The 24418-nt window shown below is 37.5% G+C and overlaps 1 protein-coding gene across 1 annotated transcript in view; it reads right to left on the bottom strand.

Annotated features, from left to right (window-relative positions):
* The window catches only part of ITGB8 (integrin subunit beta 8), an 89319-nt gene extending 65180 nt beyond the window's left edge, over positions 1–24139 (bottom strand). The window contains exon 1 of the mRNA XM_052639037.1: positions 24013–24139. Coding sequence (XP_052494997.1) covers positions 24013–24139 — 127 coding nt within the window. The remainder of the gene's footprint in view (positions 1–24012) is intronic.
* Between the last annotated feature and the right edge of the window lie 279 nt (positions 24140–24418).

Raw genomic sequence — 24418 nt, 5'->3', positions numbered from 1 at the left:
TTATATGTAATCCTTGCTTCAGGGACAGATTTCAACCCTCCTTGTTACACAGCAAAAAATATCATGTGAATACAATACAATTTTTATGCTAGCACAAAAATTTTTGGAGCATAAATGGAGAAAATAAAGCCACTTTAAACACTGGGCAGGTTAAGAAATGTTAGGGCAATACTTCACATTCCATTAGTCTGCCCTGCCCTGTTTGGGGCAATCCCAACATGAGTCAGTATTATTGTGGCTCATTTATATACATTTTAACCACCTTTGCTTTGAAAAAGTTCTGATTGCAGACCACCTTGGGTGACTGTGTAACTTATGCTCTACACCAGAGCACCTTTTAACTTGAAAGGGGGAACTATTAATTACACTGGTGAAACAGGTGTAAACTGAAACTCCTTAGGCAAGCTGAGGCCTCAGGTCACCTTAAATGCACAGTTGTTTCGTGCATAGAACAAGAAATAATAACAAAACACAAGGCAATTCATGCTCAGACGACAGAAAATGTAAAAGAAGAAATAAAACACCATGAATTATTATTGAAGGAATCTCTTCACATTGAGGAAGAGCCATCAGGTTTGAAGGATAGGTAACATACAGAACTCTGGCTGAAAATTTGTTTGTTTGTTTTTTTAGATATCTTATTTGAAATGGCAAGAAGATGAAAGACTATAAAAATATTTGTCATTTGCATTTGAAAATGACTTTGCAGTTCATATTATTTCCTAAACAGTGAATATTCTTTTGGTGGGCTACACAGGTATCCAACATAAAATAAGATAGTTCCTGAAGAACTATCCAGTTTTTGCATTTGCTTCTTTGCCTGTGTATATCAGTTTGTCTTCTGACATTCACTCACCTGGTGAGAATTTGTGACAAACCAAGGGAAACTCAGAAAGAAAGGTGAGGGGCAAAAACACAGTCTATCTCAGTATGGCTTTCCTATTTCAGACTTGGAACTTGAAAAAAGATGAAAATCTCAAGATTCAAGGAGGGCTCCAGAGGCCCCTCTGAAGCAAATTCTGGTTAAAGCTGCATTTGTCTAACTTGGAAAAGCAATATTAGTCATGTGCTTTGTGTCTTGTTTTAACTGGAACTTTTCCATACATTCCAACTGTCCTATTTATGAGGCACACTCCCTTTTTATAAAAGCCAAAATATTCACCGGTTTCCCACTCTGTTCCTCTAAATGTTTTTTAATCTAGCACACTAGAGTTCTAGGGGTTTTTCCTCTCCAACTCCTGGCATGCATGAATTTCCTTTCTCCTACCTAAAAAAAAATCAAGTACTATTCATTTCTTAGTTAAGGAGGTAAAGAAAAATGCCCAAGGATAGTAGGAATACATTTTTTTCATTATATCTTTTAATCTTGAAGTCATCTTGCAGGTGTGCATTTGATTAGAGCAGCAGAGAAACACTTTGTATAGTAAAGAATTTTGTTCTAAATTAAAAAAATAAATTAAAACTCGAAGAGTGAGCTTTAGCTCATTCAACATTTGGTTTTCCTGTAATTACATTTCAGAGACCAAAAAGGTATCTATAGTTGACTCTGCCACTTGAAAATCCACTCTTGTATATACAATAGGATAAAATAAGGGGGGAAACTCCAAATATTTATTCAGTGATTATTCTCTCTTGGGCCCTGTACCAAGCACTTCATATGTATTATCTCACTAAAAATTTATAAAAGTCTTATGGAGAAAGCACTGTTATCCCCCTTTTAAAGAAGAGGAACTGAGGTAAAGTCTCATTTCAAAGTCCCATAACTAGAAAGCCCAGAGAACAAGTGTGAATCCAATTCTGACTACAGAATCTTTTCTCTTAAACGTTGTCCTATATAGAATAGAAGAAAACATAAAGACAATTATACCAAAGTATGATTTTAAAACCCTTGTTAATTAGTACTATTATTAATTCTTAAGTGATGACTCAATAATAATTCCCATGTAGCTGAAGACAGTTCTTTCATATTAGTAGCATGTCATTACTTTTCCTATCATCAGTCCACGTCTGGAGATGAGGATGTTAGATTCTCCCCAGTAGAATTATTTTCTGTCCTCAGTGCCAAAGACTTCCCTGAGTACTTCAGTGCCCTTTTCAAAATTCATTTTATTTCTATGCACAAGGAAACTTTGAGTTTTAACACCAGAGCCTCAGCTTGAATGTCTTACCATGTGCCTGAATCAGATTGGTTGGCACTTTTTCAGCAAGGGGGAGAGCTTCTCCTTTTACAACTGTGTTTCCCCAATCTCTTGCCAGGGGACAGTTCTGGGCTGCATGCTAATTAGGCAGAAGCACTTGAAATGGTGTTTGCAGTTGCAGTTTCCATTTGTGAATTTCCATTTCTGCCCTGGAAGCCAAATCTGGAACAGGGAAGCAGGCAACTTGTTCTTGCCCTAATTGGCTATTCTCAGACCTTAGCTTCATAATTTAACTTTGCTGAGGTTTTGCTTCCTTGCTGATGAACTAGGGAAAGTGCTCCTCCTCTTAAATGCTGTATTCATCCACTATATTGTGAAAACACTTTAAAAAGTGGAGTATGAATTTAAATGATATGATTAGCAGAAAACTCTCACTTTATAGCATGTACATTCCTGTTAGTTTGTGGGGACATTTTAAGATCAATTTATAATATGAAAGGTGTATTTTTAAAGGTCATCCAAAACCCTATATGTTAGATACATTAGTTACTCATCAGTTGGCTGTAACACAGAATCACTCATCGTTTTATATTTTAACTTTGTCAGCAAAGAAGCACAAACAAATTTTTGCTGGGATGAGACTGTTCTGTATGTTGTTTCCAGTGTTAGTTTGGCAGGTCTATACATAACTCAAAAACTGTTCAGCTGGCACTTTAAATGATGTAAATTTTATCAGTAAGGTTGACTTATTGATGTAAATTTTGTCAATAAGTTTAAGATTAATATTGTAAATTAAATTTGATGGAGTATTAGTTGTTAGATAAAGGACAATCATAGCACAATGGGGAAATAGATTCCTTTCTTGAGAATACATATAAAAATACTAAATTACTTCATGTGATTTTTAAAAAGTATGCCAGTGGCACATTATATGAGTCTGCTGGCTTAAAGATCAATTTAATCAATCAATTAACTAAAGTCATTTATCCCTATACTATATTTACCTGGCTTATATAACTTCTGTTCAGATCAATTATTGTAATGTTCCTTCAAATGGATTGAGCTCAGCTGTGAGATGATAAAATAGTTTTCAAATTCAAAAATTATTTTTTATATTTTACCACAGCTTTCTTAAGACACAGCTGTGTATAACGGACTTTTGGACTCAGAGGGAGAGGGAGAGGGTGGGATGATTTGGGAGAATGGCATTCTATCATGTATACTATCATGTAAGAATTGAATCGCCAGTCTATGTCTGACGCAGGATACAGCATGCTTGGGGCTGGTGCATGGGGATGACCCACAGAGATGTTATGGGGAGGGCGGTGGGAGGGGGGTTCATGTTTGGGAACACATGTAAGAATTAAAGATTTTAAAATTAAAAAAATAATAAAATAAAATTAAAAAAATTATTTTTTATATTTTAATTAGAATTTCTTGCAAGCCTTCAGCAGCATGAAAAACTGAAAGGAGTAGATACTAACACCAAGTGTAAGATTAAGTATCTTAGTAATTAGTACTAATATTATTACTTAGTATAAGTAATTAGTATTAGTTTCTACTGTAGTTTGACATACACATTAATAATATGTTTTATATTCTGTTCTCTACAGTAAAATCTCTTTTGTGTTTTAGCTAAAGATGATTCTAAATACTTCAGTGTCTCTTATAATATTCATTTTACTTTTCGACTGAGGCAAAGAAAATTCTGATTTATGATTTAAAATTTTCACCTAGCTCTATGTTGTAGGAATGAAATTTAATATTTTATAGTATTTAAATTACCAAAATGATTTCAGTTAATTGCCCAATTTACTTCTATGGGCTGGACTTTGACTACTTCTTTATACATGTGTATCGATGATCAGTGCTTCACCTCATAATCTTCAAGGTGTACTTTCCAAGGACAAGGATATTTTCTTTAAAAACCACCAAGAGTTGGGGAATTCAGGACATTTTATATTGATAGTCTAACAAGAACTGTAGTACGTACTGTGCTTTGATATTCTCACTCCATAGTCTCTGTATTTCCCCAAATGGCCCAGCTATTGCTTCCGCTTTGTAAATACTCAGCTTTGTTAGAATTTATCATTCTTCAGGGGGCTTTCCTGGTGGCTCAGCTGATAAAGAATATGCCTGCAAAGCAGGAGACCCAGGTTTGAGTCAGGAAGATCCCCTGGAGAAGGAAATGGCAACTCACTCCAGTATTCTTGCCTGGAGAATTCCATGATTCTTCAGGTAAATCTTCAACCAACACCTTAATCTTGCTCTTACTATTTGTAGGGTTCTTCCCCTGATTCCTCACCTCCCTGCCTCCCAAGATGTATCAACTTCTATTTTTTCCGAACTCACAGCTCTTATTTGAACTCCTCCCAATCTTTGTTATCATCACCAGGCACTTTTCTAAAGTTTACAGTATGTTCATTATCTTGTTCATGATTTTCATAAAATCCATAAAATCACCCATATCACTCTCACTACCTCCACCTTAGACAGAATTGTTGGGAGTCCCTGAGGTCCAGGACTGCAGCAGGGAATTCTCATGAGCTATTGAGGCCAATGGATCATGAAACCATGAGTAAGTTATTAGACCCAGAGACCAAAAGAAGTAAGATAAAGGACAAATTCAGGAGGAGCCAGAGGATGAGACAGAAGGCAGGCTCCTGAACCAAGAATTCTAAACATAAAGTTGAAAATACACAGAAGTAGTGTTTATGTGGAGACGGCAATGGCAACCTACTCCAGTACTCTTGCCTGGCAAATCCCATGGACGGAGGAGCCTGGTAGGCTGCAGTCCATGGGGTTGCTAGGAGACGGACACGACTGAAGCGACTTAGCAGCAGCAGCAGCAGCAGCAGCATTTATGCACCCCCTAAGCAACAACTTATATCAGCATCTGAAGCTGTTTTTGTGGGGCACTGTTCCTTCCAAATTTCTTTCTCACCTATCTAACCCCTAGGCCTTGCTGATTCATCTCTTGTTGACTTTCCATCATAGATTTTCACGTTCATTATTCTAATTCTTTCTCTTCAAATCTGCAAATGCTTCTACCAAGTCCTCATATTTAAGATATGATCCAACCTTACCTTTATATTACCTAGAATATCTAAGTTACATTAACTCAAATTTTTCTTTGTTCTCTTAAACAAAGACTGACTTACAGTCTTAGACAAAGACTGAAATATACACTGACTTAACAATTTCTGCTAATAACTGAAGACAGTGCAAGTAAATCACATATACCTTTAGAGTAAAGGATACACAGCCTGAATTTGCTTTATGTTGATGCATTTTATGATGGTTTCTAGGAATACATTGGGAGAAGGCAATGGCACCCCACTCCAGTACTCTTGCCTGGAAAATCCCATGGACAGAGGAATCTGATAGGCTGCAGTTCATGGGGTCGCTAAGAGTTGGACACGACTCAGTGACTTCACTTTCACTTTTCACTTTCATGCATTGGAGAAGGAAATGGCAACCGACTCCAGTGTTCTTGCCTGGAGAATCCCAGGGACGGGGGAGCCTGGTGGGCTGCTGTCTATGGGGTTGCACAGAGTCGGACACGACTGAAGCGACTTAGCAGCAGCAGCAGCAGGAATACATTGTGCCTGAAAAGGTGAACCATATGTACAGTAAAACCTAAGTAGTGGAAACCTTCAGTTAATCAAGGCTCTCCACTTTAATTCTCTGCTGAAGCACAAGAAATTTTAAAATTAAGTATTAATACTTAGAAGGGACTTCAAGGTTCTCTCTTGCCATCAGGATATACTTAACCTATATCTTGTCTAATTCAGGAGACGTCCGAAGCCCTGCAACACTAATGACCCTAGATCACCCACATCAGCCCCACTTCACTATTTTGTGTTATGTACTCACACAGTTTCTAAGCTCAGCTAAACCACCTGCATGGTTCTCCTCCATTCCCACAGCAACTAGTACAAATGGACTAGTTTGTATGTATACTAGTATGAGAAAACAGTACCTTTTGTTTTGATTTATCGATTGAATGGTAACTGTGAGGCTTCCTCAGATCTCTAAGTCTGAAGGATGTACTTACCAAGACAGAAAAGTTTATAAATATATCTTTAAAAGATTTTCAAAAGAAAGCATCAAACTATGAATGACCATGGATTTAATTAAGATACCACCTTTCACATGCACTGTAGGTAACCAGGGTTTTACTATAACTGTTTCTCACCTTCTTGTGGGCAGAACTGGTGGTATTATTAAAAGATATTTTGAGTAGAAGCAAGAGAATGGACAAAGATTTGGTCAAAAGAGGAAAAGACATTATCATCTGGGAACAGAGAGCAGAAAATTCTGCTTCTCAAGGAATTTGAAACTGTAAGGATTTGGATGGCATTTGTCCATTCATGAATTATTTGCTTATTGTTTCATGTCTGTCTAATTGTTTAATCATGGCATTTAATCTTCTGCCTTATGAAGTTTATAGAGTAATGGCAAAAACTAACATATCACACAAGTGTGCTATGAAAAGAACAGGCTGGGTGCAATGGTGGCAAATGATGGGAGGATATCACCTAAAAGGGAGGCTGGGAAGATCAGTAAACACTTCCTTGAAGAATTTGCTAGATCCTTTTATTACATGATTACATCTCTATTCTGTCTGGCTCCCAAATATATGTTATCTGTTAAAGATCACACAGTATTGTTAAGTTGCTACAGAAAGTCAGTCCATTCAGCTGGATCAATCAATGCTGGCAAAACAGCAGCATTCCATTCAGAAAAATTAAATCATCCTGCAACACCCCAGGTCTAATCTCTGAACCCACCTGTTTTTCACTCAGTTTCCCCATGGACCTCATGTCTCACTCCTTTCACGTTCAACATTTGTGCTTCTGCTAAAGACTCCCAAGCTACCTTTTAAAATATATGTGCTTGTACTTAGTCGCTCAGTCGTTTGTCTGACTCTTTCTGACCCCATGAACTGTAGCCGGCCAGGCTTCTGTCTGGAGTGGGTTGCCATGCCCTCCACCAGGGGATCTTCCCAACCCAGGGATCAAACCCAGGTCTTCCGCATTGCAAGTGTATTCTTTCCCATCTGAGCCACCAGGGAAGCCCTTTTAAATATATAATCAAGTACAATTATTTTTGAATGGTAAATAGGAGCTGCTTCTTCAGCATGACCCAGGCTCCTGAGTGCCTCTCCACCTTGTCAGATCCATTTTTCAGATCCACTGAGTGTGCAGAGATAGGTCAGTTTATCTACCCCTTCTTCCCTGGGAAGTTCTGCTCTGTTCCCAAACAAACAACAAGCCAACTCCTAACTCTGTTCCTAGGTTTCTTTTTCACATGCCAGTGCACCTGTGGCCATTGTTTCCTTGCCTCCTAAGAAGCCTTGAAACACCCAGTTTTCCACCATACTTCACCTTTGCACACCAACAGTTAAAAAGGGAGATGAATGAAAGGCCTTTTTTTTTTTTTTTTTTTACCAAATATGCCATTTTTAATATATAAATTAAGTTATATATGTTGTTGATAATGCCCTCTCAGACTTTAGAATTCCTTGCTAGTCTCCCAGTGTTCATGTAGCATCTCCTGTGATCTTTTAGATAGAGGGGTCATTATAGATCTCAACAACATCCAATAGCCTTCTTTGTATGACCAGCTAATTCAGACTGTTCTCAGGCCACTTATTGTACAGCATCCCCCAAACCTTGGAAAAGTGAATTTATTCTATTAAGTGTGAAGTTCTTGGGGACCCAAATTCCTTGTAGGTAAGTCATACATAGGAGGGCTGCTATGCTGGAGAGATACTACCAAAATTTAGGTAATCCCATATTTCTAGGGATTTTTCTGGGTGTTCTGTGCTTGTCAATAAGGGCCTCTAACAAATAGCTTAAATTGGATTGACCAGGCAGTAGGTCCTCTACTACTGTGGCAGCTCCATAGGACTCAAATGCCCAATTCTGGAGTACTCTGAATCTTGAACTCTTTAATGTAGAGCTAAAAGCATCTACAGGCTCACCCATGTTATTGCACTTCACTTTATTGCGCTCTGTAGTTGCTGTGTTTTTGCAAACTGCACATTTGTGAAACCGTGCATTAAGCAAGTCTGTCAGTACCACTTCACCAACATTTGTTCACTTTATGTCTCTGTGCAGCATTTGGCAATTCTTAAAATATTTATTTCTTCATTATTATTATATTTGCTATGATGATCTGTGACCAGTGATCTTTGATGTTACTATTATAATTGTTTTGGTGCACCAAGAACCATGCCCATATAAGACAATAAAATCGGTAAATATTAAGTGTGTTCTGACTGCTCCACCAACATGCCATTCTCCTCTCTATCTCCTCTCATCTCAGGCCTCTCTATTCCTTTAGACACTACAGAAATAAAATTAGGCCAGTTAATAACTATGCATTGGCCTCTAAGCAGTCAAGTGAAGGAAGAATCTCATGCCTCTCAATTTAAAATTAAAAGCTAAAAATGACTAAGCTGAGTAAGGAAAGGCAGGTTGAAAGCCGAGACAGGCTGAAAGCTAGGTCTTTTGTGCCAAACAGTTAGCCAAGTTGTGAATAGAAGGAAAAAGTTCTTGAAGGAAATCAAATGTGCTACTCCAGTGAAGACATAAATGATGGGAAAGTGAAGCAGCCTTACTGCTGATGTGAAGAGAGTTTTAATGGTCTGGATAAAAGATTAGACCAGCCACTACATGCCCTTAAGCCTAAGCCCAGTCCAGAGCAAGGCCCTAATTCTCTTCAGTTCTTTGGAGGCAGAGAGAAGTGAGGAGGCCACAGAAAAAAAGGTCTGAAGCTAGCAGAGTTGGTTCATGAAGTTTAAGGAAAGACAGTCTCCGTACAATAGAAGAACAGGGTGAAGCAGCAAGTGCTCATATAGAAGCTGCAGCAAATTATCCAGAAGATTTAGCTAAGACATTTAATAATTGATAAAAAGAGGCTGCACCAAACAAATTTTCATTGTAAACAAAACAACCTTATATTGAGATACGATGTCATCTAGGACTTTCATAGCTAGAGAGGAGAAGTCAATGCCTGGCTCTAAAGCTTCAAAGGACAGGCTGACTCTCCTGTTATTAGCTAATGCAACTGGTAACTTCAAGTTGAAGCCAATACTCATTTACTATTTGAAAAAGCCTAGGGCCCTTAAGAATTTTGATATATCTTCTCCACTTATTCCATTTTATAAGTGGAAGAACAAAGCCTGGAATAAGAGTATATTTGCTTATGACATGGTTTACTGAGTATTTTTAGCTCACTTTTGTGACTGAGTGCTCAAAAAAAATTTTTGTTCAAATATTATTGCTTATTGACAATGTACTTAGTCACCTAAGCAGTTTGATGGAGCTATTCAAGATTAATTCATCTTCATGCCTCCTAACACAAGATCATTGTGCAACCATGGATTAAGGGAGTAAATTAAACTTTCAAGTTTTCTTTAAGGAATACATTTCTTAAATATATTTCAATAAGGCTATTGCTGACATAGATAACGATTCTTCCAAAGGAGTTGAGCAAAGTCAATAGAAAACTTCTGAAAAGGATTAACCATTCTAGATACCATCAAAAACATTTGTGATTTATGGAAAGAGGTCAAAATATCAATAACAGGAGTTTGGAAGCAGTTAATTCTAACACTCATGAATCACTTTGAGGGATTGAAGACTTCAGTGGAGGAATAACAGCAGAAATGGTGGAAATAACAAGAGAACTAGAATTAAAAGTGGAACCTGAAGGTGTAACTGAATCGCTATAATCTCATGATAAAAAACTTTAACGTATGAACAGTTGCTTCTTATGGATGACCAAAGAAAGTGGTTTCATGAGATGAAATCTACTCCTGGTGAGGATGCCATGAAGATTTTTGAAATGACAACAAAAGACATAGAATATTACATAAACTTGGTTGATAAACTAGTGGCAGGATTTGACAGGATTGATTCCAGTTTTGAAAGAAATACTGCTGTATCTGTTATCAAACAGCATAGCATGCTACAGAGAAATCCTTCATGAAATGAAGAGTCAGTTGATGCAGCAAACTTCACTGCTGTCTTATTTTAAGAAACTGATAAAACCACTCCAACCTTTAGCGACCACCACCCTGATCGTCAGCAGACATCAACATCCAGGCAAGACCCCATTCAGCAAAAAGATGATGATTCACTGAAGGCTCAGATAATACTTAGCATTTTTTAGCAATAAAGTATTTTAAATTAATGTATGTACATTATTTTTTGACAATGCTTTTGCATACTCAATGGTCTATAGAATAATGTAATTATAACTTTTATATGCACTGGGAAAGCCAAAAATTTGTGACTTGCTTTTGCAGTATTTGCTTTATTGAGGTGGTCTGAAATTAAACTCAAAATATCTCCAAGCTATATCTGTATATAATTTAGTTAAAGGGCCAAGAAAATCCAAGTTCTGTACATGGTCTTTTCTGTTTAAAAAATTAAACCCAAAGGAATTTATAGGTGCCCAATATAAGAGAAAAGAAAACCCCATGTCATCTGGGTAGTATTTGAGAAGTCTGCCCTGTGGGAAAGCAGGGGGTAATATCCAATTATAGGTCTAACTGACCTAACATTTCTGCACCACCAAATAATTCATTCATAAACAGCATTTGTCTTTTTTTAACTTCAAAATCAAACACATTTCTAAGAGGGAAAATTTGTCCGCAAATCCCTGACATATGATTTCTGAAAACGCCTATAAGTTGGTTTCTATCCCAACAGGTCTACCACCAGATAATCTATCTGGCAGCCTTGTTCTCCAAAAACAATTATCTCAGGCATCAATGCTCTGCTGACCTCCAAGTAGCCAAGGGTGCGCAACATGTGCTCCCTATCAGGGGGCCCTGGGCTTTATTTTGCATCTGTGCAGTGCTGTCTTCAGTGGGGCCCAGGTACATACTCAGGATGCCTAACCCCTTCTAACACCCCATCTTAGTTCCAGTAGATGACACCAAGCATCTGGTGGCTGGTGTGGTCTTCAAGTCTTTAAGAGGCATCAAACAAGCTCTATTCTCTGAACTAAATACTGGTACCAATAATATTTAGTCCTTGTGTTTCCATTACCAACCTCAGGGGTTGGGTACTGTAATTATATACATAAAGCTTCACCTTAGGGCTCTGGTTCTAGATAGCAGTGGATGAAACACTCATCGAAAGGGACATTTTAAATCAAAGTTCAGGATGCCTGAAACTGACTCCCTTCTTGAGTGTACTTTTCAGTGTTATCATCTTCCAGATGAATTCTCTTGGAACTTGAGCCTCATGTATCATTTCTAGAGGGTTTTCTTTTGCAAATCATGGTTCACTTGTCCTCAGTTCACCATATAAATCAAAACCAAATGCACGAAAGACAATAATAGAGTGATACCTTGGGAGGTATGCCTTATATTAAGAAAGAGACCAGCTAGCTCTCTTTTCTGCCAATAATTCAGTTCTGCTACAATGAGTTCTTTGTTTTCAACTAGAACAGCCAATTCTACAGCAATTTCTGCACACCCCAAAACTTTCCTGTATTCTTTGTTCTGCTGCAGCCAGTGAATACCTTACACCATTAGGTGTAGCCAGCCTGACCTCCAAGGCTGACTTGAGTAGGTGAGTAAAAAAGGCATTCTCTAGTCTGGCACTTTTAAGGACCTTCTTGAGATCCTGTAGAATTTTGAATTTTTAATATTTTCTTTGTTCAAACTCATAATATTCTGAAGCTCCTTCAGAGGATGATAGTCATCCTTCATTGTGTAAGAATGAAGCTCTTAAAAAAAAAAAAAGAAAAAAGAATGAAGCTCTTTTTCCTACCTAGTACCTGCACCAGTTACTAGGAAATTATACTGAATATATGGCTCCGCACTGAAATCAGGAAAAATGCTTCTGTCTTGGAAAATGTTCGTATGTTCGTGGTTCAATTCTAAGGATAGAACTCTGTTACCATATGTATATTTGGACAACATTACCTTGACTGTGGGTGTATTTTACTATCAGTATATTAACTCTTTCAATCCTAAAAGGAGGCTGAGTCCAAAATATTAAAACATTCCTGACCAAAAGCCACTGCACACCTCACATATCTAATAAGTATTTGGCACATTTCTTCAGGGCTAGGGCAGGAGGAAAAGGGGACGACAGAGGATGAGATGGCTGGATGGCATCACCAACCACTCGATGGACGTGAGTTTGAGTGAACTCCAGGAGTTGGTGATGGCCTTGCGTGCTGCGATTCATGGGGTCACATAGAGTCGGACACGACTGAGCAACTTAACTGAACTGAACTGAACATGTTTCTAGTCTTCTGTTCTTCTGTCTTCATTGCCAGCCTTTCCCATTTCAGCCCTTCCAAATTCAGTGTCTCCCATGGACTATAGCTTGAAATAGCCTTTGGTCACTGTTCTGTTCCTCATTCTATACCACGTGGAGGCTGTGATTATTGGGGCAGTTCTCTAGAATAATCAAAACGTACCACTGCTGATCTGGAATGGCAACCGACTCTGACAAATCTAACAGTATATGTAGATTAAAATGAAGCATCAACAAAAACACCTAGGAAAGAGAGTAACAACTCTCTTCAAAACAACATAAGTAATGATATATGGCTCATTGATAAGGTCAGCATGAAAGACCACTTTTTTGACTTTGTGTGCTGTTTTAAAACATGAACTGCTAATACTTTGAATAATAGTATTCAAAATAAAAGTGTCTTTTAGAATCATCTTAAGAGTATATATCCAATAAGACCATTATACTTTAACACTGCAATTTTAATTTAATGAGATTATTCTTATTTCCTGAACTAATTTCAGTTGGGAATCTTTTAAAATGTCAGAGAAGATCATTTTAATACATTTTTGTTTAATGTTAGTAGTTTCCTTACAAGAATTTGGGCTTCCTGGTGGCTCAGTGGTAAAGAATCTGCCTGCAATGCAGGAAACCGGGGTTCAATCCCTGGGTCGGGAAGATCTGGAGGAGGGCATGGCAAACCCACTCGAGTATCTTTTCTGGAGAATCCCATGGACAGAGGAGCCTGGCAGGCTGCAGCCCATGGGTTCTCAAAGAGTTGAACATGACTAAGCAGCAGCAGCAGTACCAGGATTGATCTTCGTCCTTACGTTGAAAGGTAGAACACCATTTAATTAAATTATACAATCCCAGTGGAAACCATTTTAACTTTTAATACATTTTCCTTTGATATGTAAATTATGCTAACTTACTTTCTATAAAAACAGAAAGTCACATTAAAACTGATTTTTAAATTGAAAACTAGCACTTTTAGTCCATAAAGGCAACATGGCAGTATTTTTTATACATATTAATTCACTTATAGATATTAAATATATGCCAACTGAATAATTAAACCAAATTGGCTAATTCATGTCAATAAAATGTTATTTTCTATAATATGTTTTAAATTAATAAGAGGAAATTAAAAAGTAAAAATAGATTAAAAATATACATACACTAGACTCTATGATACTAATTACAAGAAAACAAAATTCAGGGTAATCTGTACACATTTTAAGAATTTTACCAAAACTACCTTGACATAAAGTAGTTCTCTTTATTCAGTGATATATGGTGTATTCATTATCTATCATCCTCACCCCAGTAATATTTAATATACTAGACAGACCTGTCCCTAACTTATTTTAGGGCCAGGAACCAGAGTACAAATGATGGCAGGCATAACAGGATTAAATATTTAACAGTTTAAACCCAGGCTAAGAAACTGCTAAGTAAAATAAGTTCTGTTTTCCTACATTGATAAGCATGCATTGATAATGACCTAGAAGGGTAGGTCTCAGTTTAGGATTTTGAACTCGTTCAGATTTCTGGTTGGGAACTTGGCAGTGTGTTATTTCTCCAGCCCTCAATCTGCCCCTCTTTTCTCTCACTTCTAGCTTTATTCTGCATTACAAATAGCCTATAACTTACCTGCATGGATACTCCAGCCTGCGTGTCCAAGTTCTATTTATTTCCCCTCTCCTAGGGATTGGCATATGGGTGGCACAGTCTAAAGAAAGTAGTTTGGGGCTGTTTGGGCAGAGAATTCTAAAGATGATCTAGAAGGGAACTGAAGACTTTGGATAGGCATGCCCCACGGATTCCTGGGATGTGGAGAGGGCCAGAGCAGGGCCCCAAAGCCCCATGATACAGATTCTTCTTACTCCTGGAAAATGGTCTGTAGTGATGATTCAGAGTGCAGAGTCAAATGCATGCAGATCTGAATTCTGGCTCTATTACTTATTAAGTGAGAGATTTTGAGCAAGTTATTCAGCGACTCTTTAGTTTGCTTACCTATAAAATGGCAATTATCAGAATATATACCTCAGAGGGTTGTGGGCATTAAAGAATATATTTTCATACCATATATATAGCAGTGTGTCTTGCATAAAGAATATACTTTGCAAATATTAACTATAAGCTATAGATGCTTTAAGAAAATCTGGATGAATAATGATTAAAGTTATTAGAATAGCTAGTCTTTTTATTACATTTTTTTTTTAGTATTTGGCTAAAATGACTACAAATTTCAGTTTCTATCATCTAAACAGTTATCAACTAAAAAATATACATTGAGGATAAGGGATGAGGGTTACTTTTCATATTTAATTAAAAACAATGAAAATAATCACAGAAATTTGAAAAACAAAACAGATTTGTTAAAAGTAGATTAAAAAGTACCAAGTCTCTGTTTTGATCTTTGCTAAAGATTTGCCTATCAAGTCAAGAGACTGCTTTTCAGAGTGGACTGGGAATGCAGAAACAAACATCTTTTATAGTGTTAAACCTTTCATAGTAGAACTCACTTTTAAAAGAAAAGTGTATTTCTTAAAAATCAAATTCTAGTGAGAATTAGAGCAAATATGGCTTATTTGCTTACCTACCCAATTTAAAACTGATCACTATTATCCTCACCTCATTCATTGAGTCATTTACTTAAAATAATTTATTAGGGCCTGTTGCGTGCCAGGCATTGGAAACACAGAATCAACAGGAACAATTTCTCCTCTCAAGGAGGTCACAGGTTGATCAGGAGACAGAGTATGAAGAAGGAGCCACAATGTTAGGCATGGGATGTTCTGGAAGAACTTTGCATACCATACAGAGGAGCCTGAAGGCAATGAAAGCTATGGAAGGTTCTGAGTAGGGAGATAAAATGTGGACAAAAGTTTGTAATAATGGAGACTGGTTAGGACATGCATAGAATTTGCCAAAAGATTTGCCTCCTGGAATGAAGGCTATTTCAGGCTTTCCCTACCCTAGTGGCATTGTATTAAAAGGAGGGGATAGATTTGATAAGCCATTATGAACGAAGAATTGATGCTAAAAACCAAAACCCTCTATTTTCCTTTAGTCATCTTAAAATCACCCACTTATTTATCATCTTGTCACTCCCTCATGACTTTTGAACTCTTTCCTTCCTAGCCATTAGTGAAAAATTGATCCCCTTTAATAGCAAAAGAGAAAAAATTCCTGTTACTGTTAACAGCTTAGAAATCCTAGCATATCTTTTTGCCTCCCATTTTCCGTAAGGAGCTAAACTATAAGAAACATTGTAAAATATATTAAGTTTACCATAGAAAGAAAAACACTTAAAAAATGTAATGTTACATTATTAGAATGGCCTACTCTGTCTTGTATATAATAGTCTGCCCAGTCATTCTCAGAACACTTTCTTCACTCTGCTTTATTTTTTCTTCATTTTACCATACACACACACACACACACACACACACACACACACACACATATATATATACACACACATACACATGTATGTATGATACATATCCTATATTATAAATTGTAATTATATATCATGCATATATATGCATGATACATATCCTATATTATAAATTGTAATTATATTATATATCATGCATATATATGCATGTATCATATCATGCATATATATGCATGATATATAATATGTATTTGTCCTCTTCAATTAGAATGTAAGCATCATGTTAATCTTAGTGCTTAGATAGAGCTTTCGATGTCTCAGCATTAAACTTCTGCCTGAAGAGTCATAATATCTTGCTCTTTTTGGATGACTCCCATGGAAAAGACTGGTGAGCAAGAGGGCAATTCTGCCATTAGTGGGTTGGTGACCAGAAAATAAGCCATCAGCATCCTGTGCATATAAGGAGTAGGCTTTAAAAGAAGCATGACCTTTGGACATTCAGAGATATCTGGAAATTTGCCATGGAGAAGGTGGGAACTCTAGACATCTTCATTGATACCAGATTTAACAAAGCTGACTGAACCAACAAAATAAGGAGTGTCCCATACCATATCCCTTTGTGGTTGTCCAGGAAACAAGGGTGAAGTTTCACTAAACAAGCTCTACATGTTGATTACCTATATACCTGTCACCACTTTCAGAAATCTGTAGGCAGTCAACTTAGATGTGAACTAGCTGCTGATTGTCAAATAGTTATAAAACTGAAAATACTCAAATACATAAACACACAAAAGCAGCAAAAACTTCTGCCTGAAGAAAGTATAGCAGTAGATGCCTTGAGCCTGGCATACACCAGAAATGCTATGCTCTAAATGACCAATACTGTTAGACTATTGGCTGTGACTAATCAGTGCAAATATTTAACAGCTGAAGGGACACTTACTTTGTAAAAATGCAGGGAGGAAAAACTAATATGAATATTTTAAATGATACAGAGTATCAAGCTCTATAATAGAGTGGCTCCAAGTGGCTAGGAATGTGATAAGCCCTATGTTGGTCAATTATGTGATGCCTTGCATCATGATTTTGTCTCTTTGAACTCTTTGACTGAACTTTCCCTTTTCCTTTCTGTCTCATAACAAGTCATACACATCTTTAACACATTGGAAATCCTTCGGGAGGCAGAGTTTCATTCCAGATTACTCTCATAAGGCCACTTGTGTTCTCCCTTTCTTACTCCCATATGAAAACAACCTTAGTGAGAAGTATTTAGGGTTGAGTTGGGAGTATTCGAGGGCTGCCACTGAAAGTATATTTTGGCCACACCCCGATTCGCCAGCCTTTATCCTCCTCTCTTCAGTTATTTTGTGAGCACCTCAGCGTTATAGGGCATCCAGCAGTCTCCAGGGAAGGAGCCCCAGTCTCTTTTTCTAGGCTTCTGGGCGCTCACATGGGCCCTCAACTGTGGCCGTCACTTCCTTGCCTCCTGGACAACCCTAAAACACCCAGACTTCCACCACAATTCCCTTTGCACACCAACAGTTGAGAAGGGATGAATGAAAGACCTTTTTCCAAATATGCCATGGGCCTCCTTACAAAGCCCTCTACCTGACAGTCACACTGAAGGTATAACTTCAAGCAACATCTAGAAGCTTTTTTCAAATGAATTATGAGGCAGCATCAGTTCAGTTCAGTTCAGTTCAGTCGTTCAGTCATGTCCGACTCCTTGCAACCCCATGAATTGCAGCACGCCAGGCCTCCCTGTCCATCACCAACTCCCGAGTTCACTCAGACTCAAGTCCATCGAGTCGGTGATGCCATCCAGCCATCTCATCCTCTGTTGTCCCCTTCTCCTGCTGCCCCCAATCCCTCCCAGCATCAGGGTCTTTTCCAATGAGTCAACTCTTCGCATGAGGTGGCCAAAGTACTGGAGTTTCATCCCATCTTTTCTTCTTACTAGCTACGTGATTTTGAATGAGTTACTTATCTCTTCTATGTTTCAGCAGTTTTCTCATTCCTTTTAACAGGAATAACAAATCTACCTCTCTCACAGTGTTATTATGAAGATTAAATTAATGTCATTTAGATTGTTTATATCAGTGCATGGTACAGAGAGAGAGTACCCAGTTGTTTGTGAAATTACATAAGCATTGCACTTTCTTTCCACTACATATAGAAGCCACACTTAACAAGACATCTTTTGGATACAAATGGGAAAGTTACATTTTCAGAGGTTAACAATTAGATCACCTACTTATTAAGCTCACTAATTGTTCAATTTAATAAAATGCAATATGCATAAGCATAAAATATTATTTTTTCTATAGCTTCTTTTATAATCAATAAATAGCTTACAGAATATATTTCATATAGAACTGGAGAAGATACTTAAAGCCTCACAGTCCTCATGCTGGCAAAACTTCTCTAAATGTATAGACCTGGGCTGCATCAGGGACTAGAGTTTTGAGGACAAAGGAAGACTGAGCATAAACAATACAGAATTGGTTATGACTGTTTTCAGGTCACTCAATGAACATATTAAAAAGACTGTTTCCTTGTGTCAGTTTGGTAAGGTAAGATTCAATAATATAAAAATTTTTTTTTTATGTAAGTTCCTCACTGAGACTTATCAAACTTGCGAAAAGATGTCATGTAAATAATGGAGACTGCTATACAATAGGCACTTTCAAGGAGGATGCTTTGAGCATCTTTGCTTAATAAGTACAAACAAGAGAAAGACTGTATCACAAGGCAAATAGTTTATTACTTTTTTAAAGAAAACTGGATTGTCTCTGCATATCAGGCCCCATTTATTAAAGTTTAAAGAACTTTAGATAAAAACTGTACCCTCTGACATCCATCTAGTGGTTAACAGAATGGCCCTGGGGAAGGGCATGGTGGACAAAGTAAGAAATTTAACATAAACTATACCTGGATAAATGAAATTTAACAGGTGGGACAGAAAAGGCTCTAAACTGTTAAACACAAACCAGATTATCTCAAATATTTTGTTTGCTTAAAGATCATTCAAAATGGAGTACAGGAAAACTGAAAAGGCAATATAGTATTGCTATATCATATATACTTTTACATCTCATAAAAATATCAAATTGGAATGGAAATGGATTATCTTATTAATTGTCTACATTAAATCCTATTTAACAATGTCCCTTTCTCTTCTAAACTATATCCTCTTACTTCCCTTGTTTTATTGTTATTAACTAATTATGTTTTCAGTCCAATCAAGATTTAATTAGCCTAGTACATATATATATTCATGAATAAATAATATATCTTTAAGACTTAAACATACTTTTAAAAATATATTTAAAAAAATTATCAGCTGGTAATATTCTAAGAACTTTTTCTACCTGGTCAGTCCTCTTATTCTTTATCAAGTGTTATATATGGTTCTACCATTTGAAGATATCCTATATTAAAAAAAAAAAAGTTTACACTATTAATTCAATTTTCATCAACTCTGAATGAACCAAAAAAAAAAAAAAAAAGACCGCAAAGTCAGCTTTTTAGGCAGTTGAAGTGGTGAACTGACTGTTGAATGTGTGAGAAACAGAGACATCAACCCAACCCAGGGATCGACAGTGAAGGTGTTAGAGAAATCAAGGGCACTGCCAAAGTATTATCCTGAACTACTGAGAGACTGACATCACTTACTAAGATGAAGAAGATTGTGAAAGGAGCAAGCTTGAAGGAGAACATGGGAAGTTTAGTTTTGAATATCTTAAGGTTATCTTTAGACCTACAGTGAAGTGAAGTGAAAGTCACTCAGTCATGTCCAGCTCTTTGGGACCCCATGGACTACATAGTCCTTGGGATTCTCCAGACCAGAATACTGGAGTGGGTAGCCATTCCCTTCTCCACAGGATCTTCCCAATCCAGGGATCACACCCGGGTCTTCCACATTGCAGGCAGATTCTTTACCAGCTAATCTGCAAGAGAAGCCCTAGACCTACAGTGGAGGTCTTGAATAGGCAGTTTGCTAGACCCTTTGGAGGTTAGATAAGAGGGCAGGACTGGAGCTGTCAGCATAGAAATGATATTTAAGACCCAACACTGGATCACTCCACCTGAGACCCAGTATATATCTAGAAAAGAGTATTTGAGGGCTGAATCCTGGGCCACTCCTGTATTTGGAGGCTGGAACATGAGAAAGAACCAACATCAAGAATGGATAAGGAGCTTAAACCGAGAGAATGTGGGTTCAGGAAGTCAAGGAGAGTGCCTTAAAGGTGGGAGTGATCAACAGTATCAACTCGCTGACCGATGACAGGTCAAGAAAAATGAAAACGATGAACTGATCATCAGATCTGACAATAGGAAGGTCACTGTAGTCATAACAGAGTGGCATAACATCAGAGAAGATAAAGAAAGCCTAAATGCAGTGGTTTAAAAGAGAACGTGAGGGGAATTGGAGACAGCAAGTATGTGACAACTCTTTCAAGAACTTTTGCTATGAAGGAGACTGAGAATAAAAGATGAGAGTTATTACAGCATGTATGGATATGCATATGCTATAAATGATCTAGAGGAGAAAAATGACAATTCAAGAGACAGGGGAACAATCTTTAAAACTGAAACTCAAATCACCTGCTGTGATTCAATTAGAATAAATTAATTACATTTTTTTTCACATACATGGATACTTTAACAAATATTTTTAGTGGAGCTATATAATAGAACCACTGCAAAATAGATGCTTAAAACTGTCTGTCTTTGCTTGCCTCTCTCACTTCTACATTCGTCCCTTGAAGATAGTGGTTGTTCTTGTGGCCCTAAATTTCAGCCAAAAAAATTCATGTTGTGATTAAATGTGTGCTTCTGCTCTAGTAGTATTTTGATTTACTGAAATATTTTAGAACAAAATGATATGAGATATTTGCTTCCAAAGAGTCTTGTTGGGAAAAGAAAATGAGTGGGAGGAAGACATGAAACAAGTTTGGGTTGAGTTGATAGTTGATGAAGCTGGGTTATGGACCTATGGTGATTCCTTACACCTTTCTTTCTTCTTGTGCTTGTTTGAAAATTTCCATAATATAAAGTTAAAAATTAGTAGAAACAGATGTCAATACCATGCTTAATCCAAAGAAATCCATTAAATGGTGAAATTTCTGATAATTTGATAATAGGTGAACAAAGTTTGAGGGCTCAGAAATTGTATGGCATTATCCAAATCATAACAGCTACTTATATGATTTGAAAATATACAGCACAAACATTGCCTTTTTACATATGTGTGTTTGTACATGCTCAGTCACTTCAGTTGTGTCCGACTCTTTGCAACCCTATGGACTGCAGCCCACCAGGTTCCTCTGTCCATAGGATTCTCCAGGCAAGAATACTGGAGTGGGTTGCCATGCCGTCCTCCAGGTCTTCCTGACCCGGGTATAGAATTCATGTCTGCCTATATCTCCTGTATTGCGGGTGGATTCTTTACCCACTGAGCCACCTGGGAAGCCCTTTTCATATACAGCATAAGCTTTTTTTTTTATCAAAAAGTATCTCAGTTACTTTAAGACAGAAGCACTTTGCATGCTTATTGTGTAAATAATCTGGAAAACTGGAGTTTTAAAAATTAAGCATCGGTTCTTTTAAATATCCTTTCACTTTAGGTAAACATAAAGAATTCTGAAAAGGCTTATTCTATAAAATATGTTCTGAGGTAAAAATAATACTACATTTACAAAACAATGGTAATCCAGTTGATTTTTATGTTAAAAGAATAGTTGATTATGCATAGAAGATGAAATTTCATGGTAATAGCTACCACTTTTTAAAAAGAAATGGTAATTTCTGAAATTTTTCACTCATATTGTTATATGAAAATTTAGGTTAAAATGATGTTTAGCCATTCAAAACTAGCAAATGTAGAAATGGAAGTGTTCCTACATTAACTCTTCAAATATTAACCATTAGGTATTCTTTAGTGTTTTCCAGTTACTCATTAACCATTTTATGGTGTTATTGTTTCTCTGATTGTCGGTAATTTCCACCAACGAAAGTTGAAAAACAAACTCCAATAATTTTTTTCTAGATCAGAATAATGTTCAGATTTTACTAATAACATCCCCCTTGCTCACTGTATATTCATTATATTTGGGACTTGTAAGTTCTTCTTCGAAAATTAAACCCAGAGTTGTGCAGTTGATGGTTTTTTGGTTGTTGTTGTTTAACTTTATTGCCCTCAACATTTCCTTGGTGTAAACTACCAAGCAGGGGAACAAGATTTCCTTTGTAACTGATACCTAAATTTCTATTCTGCTTTAAGCATCTAATTTGTACTGTGAAGACATATAATTTGAGACTTGTAGCTATATCACAAAAGTACAACAGTTTATGCTGATCTCTAATTTTCTGACTTGTCCTGGCTATAATTTAAATTTTTTGCATGTTTTTAACTGTAGTGCAAACCAGTATACATCAGAAACCTTTGTATATTGACAGAGACCAGGAAAAGGATGCCTTGTTCTGATTTCAGATAAGCATTCCCTTTTTACAACTGCAGGTGCAAGGGAGCCCATTCATAATATTTGCTTCAAATCAGCTACAGTCACTGGATAGAAATACAGCTATTAGAGGAGAACCTGACTAATCTTAACAAACACAATGAATATTTTTTTAAAAAACTCACTATTATTAGCAGAATCTGGGGGCAAGTATGGCTTTTTCTTTTGTCTACCTACTGGGGACAAAATATACTTTGTTGACACAAGTTTTGATTGTTTTACTAATGCATATGTGTGTGCCTATTTACAAAATCCAGAAAATACTTTGTTACTTATTAACATAGGATGGAGTTATAGTCAGTGGAAAATTTGCAATAAATGAGTATTTCACTTGAGACAATTAATGATGTTACATTTCCCTTTGCCTTAAGTTTCACTTACTTAAAATTAATTTACAAGCCAAAAAAACAACCACAAGTTAAAAATTAATTCTAATTGCTCTCATTTCACATAGCTGGGTAAATTTTTTGAAACAAATGTCAGACAGCTATATATGTGACCAATTGATAGCATTTTTCCATTATAGACTCTTATTTATATGGTTATGACTTGATGGTTTTAATTTCTATTTAATCATATAGGAATTTGACTATTCAAAGCATAGAGGAACAGTTTAGTCTACAAAACAATTACAAGTCTCCTTTAACAGGAGAGATGAGAGAAAGGCTCTAATAGAATTTAAAGGTTCAATGACCAAACACAGATAAAGTAACATTTTCTAAAAAGTATGGCAATAATCACTGCATTGGTAAAAATAAATATTTGCCTTATATTTAATGCCAATAAGAACTCATCCTAAATTCATGATTATTACTGTTACTAACTTTGTCTTACTGTTTGTTAACAATCCAGTACTGCCACCTTAAATTTGCATATAATTCAGAAGTGCCAAAACACCTTTTCATACACTATTTGACTTCAGCTTTTCTTTGTGATTCATAAAATGAAGATGATATCCTTTATAAAGAAGTATCCTCTCCAAATCAGGTCGTTCTGACAAAAGTGGCTTGCCTGGAATGAAAGCTGGCAATCTTGCACTAGGCTTCTGTCTCAGAGTCTCAGGCTCAGGCATTGATCTCACTTAGCTGGGAATTGGTTTTTGAACTGAAAAAACAGTGACTTAAAGCAGGAATATTCTTCATATGTGTTCAGTTCATTCAGGCTAAGCACTATGGTAGAATAAACGTGTGCTGCTATCCTTTTCCTTCAGGGACTCACAAACCGGACCATCACTCTCATTATACCAGTTCATTCTCAGGCTTGAATCAAATGCAGGCTAGTGGGTAATGGACCTAAATGCTAGAAACATGGGGGAGCATCTTCAAGGATGCCTTCAAGGAGGACACCTTCAAAGACGAAGCGGAACAGCTAAACTGGCTTCTATAAATATCCACCACCTTTCCAAACTTTCATTCTGTTACTGCCTCCTTGAGCAACACATAGTGTCTCCTGATACAAGTAGTTACTGCCGTCACACCAGGGAGGAAATGCTTGGTTGACACCTGGCCTCCCTTGGGCTGCCTGCGATGGAGAATGCTGCCACACACCCGCCCTTCTTAAGTTCTCCGCAGTTGGAGGCTGTCACCCGGCCACTTACCTGGCTGGGATGCTCTTCTTGACAGCCCAAGACCTTTGAGAAAAGGAAGAAAACAAAAGAAAACAAAACAACTTACCACTTTGGCCCAGTCCAAGAACAACGGAAAACATCCAGGCCGCCCGAAGGAATGGGGCAGGACCTGGCCTGCACTTTTGCAGGCAGACAAATGTGGCAGTAAAAAAAACCAGGGCCGAGCGGCACATAATGCAAAGCAGCCCGCACCACACCGCGCCCGCCGCCTGGCTGCTAACCGGATGCGCGCTCGCGCTCCGCGGCGCGAAGTGCCAAGTGTTGCTAGGACGTTTCCAGCAGGCCCAGCAGGCGGACCCCGCGGCTTGGAGCAAACGTTGCAGGTACGCCGGCCTGGTCACAGCTCGGCATCTCAGGGCCCCGGCGGCCCTCCCAGCTCGGCAATCTTGCGGGTCCCAAGAGCTCCGCGAGAAGCAGCTCCTCTGACGGCCAGTGGCCCGAGGCGGCGACGC

Source organism: Budorcas taxicolor, chromosome 4 (assembly GCF_023091745.1).
Source record: "Budorcas taxicolor isolate Tak-1 chromosome 4, Takin1.1, whole genome shotgun sequence".
NCBI lineage: Eukaryota > Metazoa > Chordata > Mammalia > Artiodactyla > Bovidae > Budorcas > Budorcas taxicolor.
The sequence above is the reverse complement of the archived record's forward strand: the minus strand, read 5'-3'. Positions and strand labels throughout refer to the sequence as shown.